The following is an 8301-nucleotide window of genomic DNA, read 5'->3' as shown; positions in this document are numbered from 1 at the left end:
AATGAGTATGACTAATTATATAGTTATGATGTCTTTATAAATTGAATATTTCTTCATTAGTAAATGTAATCAACTTTTAAATTTTTTATATAATAATAAGTGTTCATGCCTAAATACCTTATTAATTTTGTATAGTATAAGTAATATCACAACTTAATAGTAATACAAATTTTAACATATATTCACTTATATTACTAGGGCTTTACAATTCATAATCTTTGTGGCGATTCTTGATATTTTGTTAATCGAACAAGTTTCCTTTGATGGACATGGTGATATCATATATTACATGATTTGGTACCATTAACTTCACTAAAATGTTGGAAAACCTTGAAAGGTATTCCACATGCAATGAATATGTATCTTATGAATACCAATAACATTGTGCTCATCGATATACATCGCCACCTCAATAGGGATTTTGAAATGACGAGGACGAGAGTGGTAGTTTTAGGGGATTCTAAGGGCAGAGAAGATGATGGTGGGAATGCTTCTCTCTATTCACGTGGAGGGGTTTTTGCAAATGAGGTAGGAGGTTCTATTGGCACATATGATGTTGGGGAGGTGGTTCGTCTACCTTCTCCAATGGTTGTTGGAGATTTCGATGGAGGTAGGGTTTTTCATTGGAGGCGGTAGGGTTTCTTCTGGAGATGATGTCGATGACGATGTTGAAGGTGGAGAGGGTGGAGGAAATGACGATTATAATTTTGGGGCTTTATCATCCTTCCTCGCCCTTCTTGGTCCCCCTTCGATGCAGTTTGAGGGTTTTTTGTTGGGCCCTATTCCTCTTTGGTGTAGTGTGTCCTCTGCGGTAGATATGGTAGTTTTTCAGATTTGTTGGTGTCGATTCCCAACTTTCTTTTTTTAAGGCTTACCTTTGGTGGGCCTTGCTTTGGAGCTCAATTGTGCCTACCTTTAGGGTTGTGTGCGTGACTTACTATAGCATGTTGGTAGTGTTTTTGGGGATCTCCCTTAAGACCCTAGTGATCTTTATTGCAGATCTAATGGGGTGTCATGTGGGGGAATTCACTTGTAATGATGGCTCTATAAATGGAAAGGAGGGGTCTTTGTACTCAAAGGCCATTTGTGGCCTCAGTCGGATCTTTTTGTGCCATATGGAATTTTTTCAAGATTTGTTGCAGGGTTGCCATCACTGGTCCAACCGTGTTTGTGCAAACTTCATCTTTTGGATGGCCCTTTCCTTGTAGCCTCGACGATTTTCTCTAGTTTTCCTTATAGAGGTGGCCCCATCTTCTTTTGAGGTGGAGATGGATGGTGCTAGATATAAAATTTCTCCTATTGAGGTGGAGTTGGGTGTTGCGGTGGAGGCTGATGGTGCCCTATTTCTATGTTGTATGGGAATAGTGAATGGTTTGTTATTTGGTTTCTCTCCTTTTTCACCTATTGAGGGGGTGATCTTGGAGGGTATAATGTGCTCTTCTTTGTTCACTCTCAATCTCAAGGTTATGGGAGCCTTTCAAAAACCCATTGTTGCAAGTTGTGGGAGCCTTGTAAAAATCACTCTCATGGTTGAGGGAGCCTGGAAAAACCCTATGCTTTTTTTTTTTCTTAGGGGAAGGTTGGATGCTAGCGGGTTTCAAGGGCCTAGTTTGCCCAGTGTTTGTTTTTTGTTAGGCTTGGGCTTTGTGGTTTTTTGGGGCCTGGTGATTCTATTACAGGTTATGGGAGCCTAGGAAATAGTGATTTTTTTAGTGGCTAATATTCATCAATTGGCTATTTTTTGAAATTTGGGAATCAAAATTTGGCTAATAAGTCCAACTTATAAGGTGACCCAAATCGCCACATTTTTACAGATTTTTATTTTAATGTTAATTAAAACATCAAAGAATTTATTTTATTAATTTTTTTACCTCAAAGATTCGGCATAATATTCGATACATGATTGAATCATATTCACCAACATTTTATATTTAATTGTAGAAATCTAAATCAATTTGCCAATAATGTATCATAAATTTTATTAGTTACTTTAGGGTTATATCAATGATCTTTAATTGCCACCATTGATTTAAAATATAATCTAATGACCTTCAATGTATTCCATGAGGTATGTTGTATCTACAAGTTGTAATTCTCATGGGGGTTAAAATTGCTTTTGAATTGTTGAACTCAATGAAAATCAATGGTCTAAAAGCAATATTTGGCCCCGTGAGTATTACAAATTGTTGGTACATTTTATCTCACAAAATAAAAAAGAGGGGTATTAGATTATTTTAAATTAATGGTAGAATCTAAATAAAGTAGAGTTTATCCCTTAAACTCATTAATGATTTCCACCTTCCAGCCTCTACTTTTCTATAAAAATGCTATTTTTTTAAATGAAAGGATTTGCAATAGTAATTAATGCATACTCTTATTGGTTTCCAAGATTCACCAATATTTTCTAGCAAAAGAAATTGATATAAAAAAATTTGCCAATAAAATTAATATTTTCCTTTCAAAAAGGAAAGATTCGCCAATAAAAATTATTTAAAAAAACCAAGTAAATAAAATATTCGCTAAGATTTAATACAATTTTTTGAGAGGGGGTTTCTTAAAGTTATCATTTATCAGAAAACCCTTCATGTTGGCTAGGGGTGCTTGATAAACCCTCATTATTTGTTTTTGTGGTTTGTTATTTTCTGACTTAGATCCTCTGCTTGGGCCAGCTTGTTTTGTAATGTTTTACACTTGATGGTTGGTTGTGACTTCTTTGAAGCTCTGTTTATTCTGTGTAGTCTTTGGGTTTTGGGCTCTTGATGCTCGTAAGTCCAGAAGGTTTCAAGCCCTTTCTAAAACCTGTTGTTCGCTGCTAGGTAGTCTTGTCCATTCTTCGATGGCAACTCTCTACTTGTAAGGGTTTCAGGGCCCCTTCAAAACCTGTTTTATCATAATAAAAAAACTTCACTAAAATGTTGTCAATAATTTCTTTTTGTCTAAGATATATATTTTTTTCACAAATATTCTCATGTAAATATTGTTGAAAAAATCTTGTTAGTTATATATAGTTGGCTTACCTCTAGGATTTTTCTTTCATCCAAAACTTAGTGATTTCAAAGAGGGAGTCCAATTTAAGAGGTGAAGAATGCATGATCTGTCCATTTTGTGATCATGAGTCTATTTATTGCACAACATTATATATTTGATACATAGTTACTAGATGGGTCCATATGATAAGACTATATTAGATGCATAGTTTCTTGTTCATTACTCTCATAGATATGTTATGAGGGATGTAACTTTAGTATATTTAGGATCCATATCTTGTTTGATTCTTAGAAAATTGTGATTATTCACCACGACTAATCTTGATTTTAATATTCATTATGTAAAGGAGACATTAGGTTACATTATGATTTGAATGTGATGAGAAGAGAATATATATATGACTTGGATTCAATATAATATCTATTTTGAATTAAATAGATAACAAACAATATGCATTAATGATGATTCATAGAAAATCACCATGAATTAATGTTAAAAAATCAATAATAAATTTGAATTATTAAAAATGTAATCATGACATAAACTATTAAATAAATGGTAATAATAATATAAATTAATATTTAGTTCAATCTTCACCAACTAAACTCAACCAATTGCACTTTCTATCACCTAACTCAAAAAAATTCCCCAACAATATAAAGCTTTGAAAGTAATTAAGAAGATACTTGGTGCAAATAACTCAAAACCATTACATGACAAATCAACAAACGAGCATCATTACGTGAAACTACACTGCCCCACAAGTCCTTATACTTCAGGTTGACCTAAACCACTAACTAGCTTTACCATTGTAAAACTTAAGAAGTCTTATCTCAAGCTGGCACAGCCTTATCTCCTGGGCTACCAGTTGGTAAAACTTTTGAACTTTCTTTATGCAAGAATCATGCGTGTGTTAAAAAATCTACCCACAAACCAATAATACGGCACCTAACAAGATATGTAAAGAAAGCGTGATCAGACCCCTCTAACTGGCATCAGACGGGAATAAAGCTTTCAGAGGTTACAACCATTGCTTTTTACCATACAGTCAAACAAATGGCAGAGTAAGATTGTATTGAAATCCTTGTATGTGCAATAGGTTTTGGTTACCTTCAATTCAATTGAGTTAGTTTTCACCATGTTCAATGGAGAAATGATGTTTCAGCTCAGAGAAAACGACGGTGGCAAATCAATTGATTGGATTGTTTTGTCAACGGGTGTATATGGGATTTATATATTTGTCTTTTGCACAATTCCTGCGACGTTTATGAGTAGAGATGTTTTACCGTTGTACTTGCAGTAGAGAGTAGGTATTAGTCTGCAGGATATATGAATTGAGTTAAAAGAAAGTTGTTGAAGGTCATAAAAATGGAAATTTATTGGGCTTGTCTCTCTAATCATAATCTAATCTTCGCTACCAATATTTAATTATGGTGTTGATACTTTTGTCTCCCCTGCACGTGAAGAAGCACATCAACCTGTATTCCACTTTACTCCTCATATTCTGTAATCTTTTTGTATAAAGCATGCCATTTGTTCGACATGTTTTTCCACACCTCTCCAGCACAGATTGCTACTGACATTGAGGTTATATCTGTGCCTTGAAATTGGAAGAAAAGCATTATGACAACCCATGATGAGAAGATGAATGATCGGAAGAAGATGTGCATTGAAGAACTGAAAGCTATCAAGGTGTTGGGAAGAGGGGCTATGGGATGTGTGCTTTTGGTTGTAAAAAATGGCTGCCATGACCAACCATTTGCTCTCAAGGTCATAAGAAAAAACACCAAGGATGAAGAATGGCTTACCAAGTTAAGAAGAATACACAGGGAGAGGGAGATCCTTTCCTCATTGCACCATCCGTTTCTTCCATTTCTTATGGGTGAAGTTGAGACTGACTTTATGGTTGGCTGGGCTTCTGAATACTGCCCGGGAGGTGATCTCCATTATCTGAGGCAAATTCAACCAGATAGAAGCTTTTCAGAGTCTGCAATTAGGTAAATGCCTTTTTAATGTTTTGGCACTGACCAGTCATGGCTCTAAAATCTAATAAATGCCTAAAATTCCCCTCTTTTATCTGTGATTCACATGCTATTAGTGCATATTCTACCATAACTTAATTAGGCTAGATTTAGATCTTTTGTTTCTCTTGTTTTTTAAGCATCCAGCAGATTTTATGTCATTTTTTTAAAAGGAGCTGTATGTGGTGATCAATATACAAATTCTTGTATGTCAGTTTAGATCCTTTGTGGCATACAGATTTACCTGAATGAAAAGATGCAAGACCCAGTCTCATAAATTTGGAGAAAATCATTTTCATTTTCTTGCTTCTATTTTCTCCCCATATGCTGCTTCTCAAAAAGTTCTTGTGATGAACATCTGAAAAAATAAACATGGAGAACTTCATGCCCATTTACTAGAACTTTGTCGATTGGATAATTTTGCGTGTATCTCTATCATTACAACAATTATCAATCGAGTTAAAAATGAAAATAAAAACAAAAAAAAAAACAATCTGCCCTAGTCTAGGTATTGATCTACGCAGTCACCTTTATCTCTCAAATGAATAAATTACAGAAGCATGCATTGTTTCATTTTTATTTTCTCTTTCTTTCTATTTTCTGATGATAAGATCATAGAATTGTGATCTAAAATAGCCAAAGAAACGTTTGCAGTCAATTTCGTAAACAATACATACTAATATCATGAACTGTGAAAACTTTTATGTCTATAAGAAAATTGTATGAGATCGACATTCAAAACCCTATGAATATTGGGTTTACTTCTTAGATTTTCAGTGACAATTACATCTCGGTTTCCAACTTTAGAGCCATTAATTTAGTGCAATTCCGTGCATCCATAATTTACCTGCCAAACCCAAACCCGTGCAATTTTGTCCGGTGTTGTTTGTACTTCAATATATATTTATCTATATAGAGTTTTGTACAGCAATATGGGACAGAAGATGGACACTCTAGGTCTTCAGTTTCAGAAGCAGCCGTATGTCCATCTGCTTTTTCATTTTCCTAAGAACATATTAGTGTATTGAAGCCTGTTTATCTTCTATTTCATTTTCCTTAAAACGTATTCAGTGTATTGAAATTGAGTCCTTCGACGACTTGTATTTGATGTGGAAAAGGATTTTACTCTCTCTGTTTGGAAGTGGATTTAATTTTTTCTTTCTATGAATTTGATTTAATGGAAAACTGGCTATATGGGTCTGACTGTGATTGGAAATTTATCAGGTTTTACGCAGCAGAGATTGTATTAGCTCTAGAGCACCTGCACAGCCAGGGAATAGTTTACAGAGATCTGAAACCAGAGAACATCCTTGTGCAAAGCAGTGGACACATAATGCTCACAGATTTTGATCTCTCAAAAAGACTTGTACCAAACTCAAATGAATCTCACATTTCTCAAAACCAAGAACAGCAAAAGAAGCATTCTCTTCAACAGAGGGGGAGTTGGCCTGTTCTACGTAGAATGCTAAGCTCCAAGGCAAAAAAGCCATGCCCATCGACCCAAGTTCCTCCAGCTCTGAACCAAAGCCACCAAAAAAGCTTTCTGAGATCAAATTCATTTGTGGGTACAGATGAATACGTGGCACCTGAGATGATAAAAGCTGAGGGCCATGAATTCTCTGTAGACTGGTGGTCCTTTGGCATTTTGCTCTACGAATTGCTGTATGGAACCACACCATTCAAGGGGTCTAACAAGAAGGAAACCTTCAACAAAATACTCCTGATGAACCCTAAGCTCATGGGCCCCTCCACTCCCCTCCATGACCTAATTCTAAGACTGTTAGAGAAAAATCCTGAAAAGAGGCTCGGATTCTCCCATGGAGCTGATGAGATTAAAAGGCATTTATTCTTCACAGGCCTTCAATGGGGCTCAATTCACGATGTGTGTCGACCACCCTTTGTGCCCAATATTGACAGTAGTTATTATAATTGCACGGATCACCTGTTCACATCAGAAATGGAAAGTATTCTCCATGCTATAAACATAGTGAGCGTGAGTGAGTCAGAGGAGGACCAGACAACCGACTCGGAAGTCGATGGACTTTTCTGATCACAATTAGGTTAATTAAAGATAACCAATTATACGATAGGCAATACAGACAGTAAAACAGTGAAATTTTACGAGCTATCTTTGTGGGTCTATGTACATTAAATCTCAATTTGTATAATAATATATAAGGGTTCTGTCTGTTTGTTTCTTTAAAGAAAAAGAAAGTTACAGAGATCACTGCCATTGTACAGGTTATGCTGTGTTCCCTAGCAAGCACCCCACAAATAAAGTTACTGGCTTTTCTGTCCAAAGTAAAGCCTGCTTTTTTCCCTTGTACTTATTTGTTTCGCACTAAAAAAGCTATGTCAGAATCTTTATTTCGGTAAATCATGATGGTAAACAAAGAAATTTCTTGACGATGGGTTTTTAGTTTATATAAAGTTTTGGGAAAAAACTTGCTTTACAAAATTCATCTCCCTTCTAAAAGTAACTGTAAAACAAAATAATTGATGTGTTTATTCCACATTGATGATGAGAGTTGGTACAGGAATGTGAAACAAGGCACAAATTCGGTGAAATGTATGGTGATGTTATGAGAATACGATTTAGAATCTACCATTAGCTTTTCTGTTAAAGACGAACAGTATTTCTAACGGGAGAATCCTTTACAGGCCAGCATAAGGGTTTAAACATGATTATGTTCCTTTCCCTTTAGCTTTTGTTTGATCGAATAAAACTTCAATTATTTCTTTCCAAGCATATATTGATAGAATGCTTTGTTCCCCGTTTTACTTCTCCAATCCTTTCCCTCTGATTGTTGTACTGGTTCTTTGATTGTAAAGTTTAAAAAAATGATTCTAAATACTGAAGGACGGATATCACAGGAATACAAATTTCTTCCAAATATTTTTTATTATTAGAAGAAAGATAAGCCCTTTGATGAGAAAGGCCAGTTACAAAACTTAAGCACGATGCTTGGGTTTAATCGAAGTCATTTAAGAATGATAAACTGTTCATAAAGCATGTTCATAAGTGCTACTATTAGATATCTATGTTGGGAAAACATTAATCCAAATAGCATGACCATGCCAAACATTTTGGGATTTCATTTCTTTAATAAAATACAAGCTAGTGACCAATGTTATAATGCAATAATAATAATAAAGAAAACATAGAATTCAATTTGTAAAAAGGGGAAATTTTTTAAAAGATATGTTAATTAATCTACAAAAGGAGTGTTGTACAAATTTGTATTTTTTTGGATTGGCTGGGTGTTTTTGCTGTCACAAGGTTTTTGAAAGC

General features: G+C 35.0%; 1 protein-coding gene across 1 annotated transcript; it reads left to right on the top strand.

Annotated features, from left to right (window-relative positions):
• Positions 1-4002: 4002 nt before the first annotated feature.
• LOC131051705 (serine/threonine-protein kinase UCN) lies at positions 4003-7335 on the top strand. Its single transcript, XM_057986311.2, has 2 exons — positions 4003-4985; positions 6234-7335. Exons 1-2 carry the CDS (start codon positions 4612-4614, stop codon positions 7057-7059), a joined length of 1200 nt encoding a protein of 399 aa, XP_057842294.1. The 5' UTR covers positions 4003-4611; the 3' UTR covers positions 7060-7335.
• The last annotated feature ends 966 nt before the right edge of the window (positions 7336-8301 follow it).

The sequence above is a fragment of the Cryptomeria japonica genome, chromosome 9 (assembly GCF_030272615.1).
Source record: "Cryptomeria japonica chromosome 9, Sugi_1.0, whole genome shotgun sequence".
Classification (NCBI taxonomy): domain Eukaryota; kingdom Viridiplantae; phylum Streptophyta; class Pinopsida; order Cupressales; family Cupressaceae; genus Cryptomeria; species Cryptomeria japonica.
This window is presented reverse-complemented; position numbering and strand designations above follow the sequence as displayed.

What these genes read in the sequence shown, in the direction of transcription:
- LOC131051705 (XM_057986311.2), top strand. Translation starts at nt 4,612, where the DNA reads ATGACAACCCATGATGAGAAGATGAATGATCGGAAGAAGATGTGCATT. An exon ending in TTTTCAGAGTCTGCAATTAG is followed by an intron (nt 4,986 to 6,233) that starts GTAAATGCCTTT and finishes GAAATTTATCAG; the next exon opens with GTTTTACGCAGCAGAGATTG.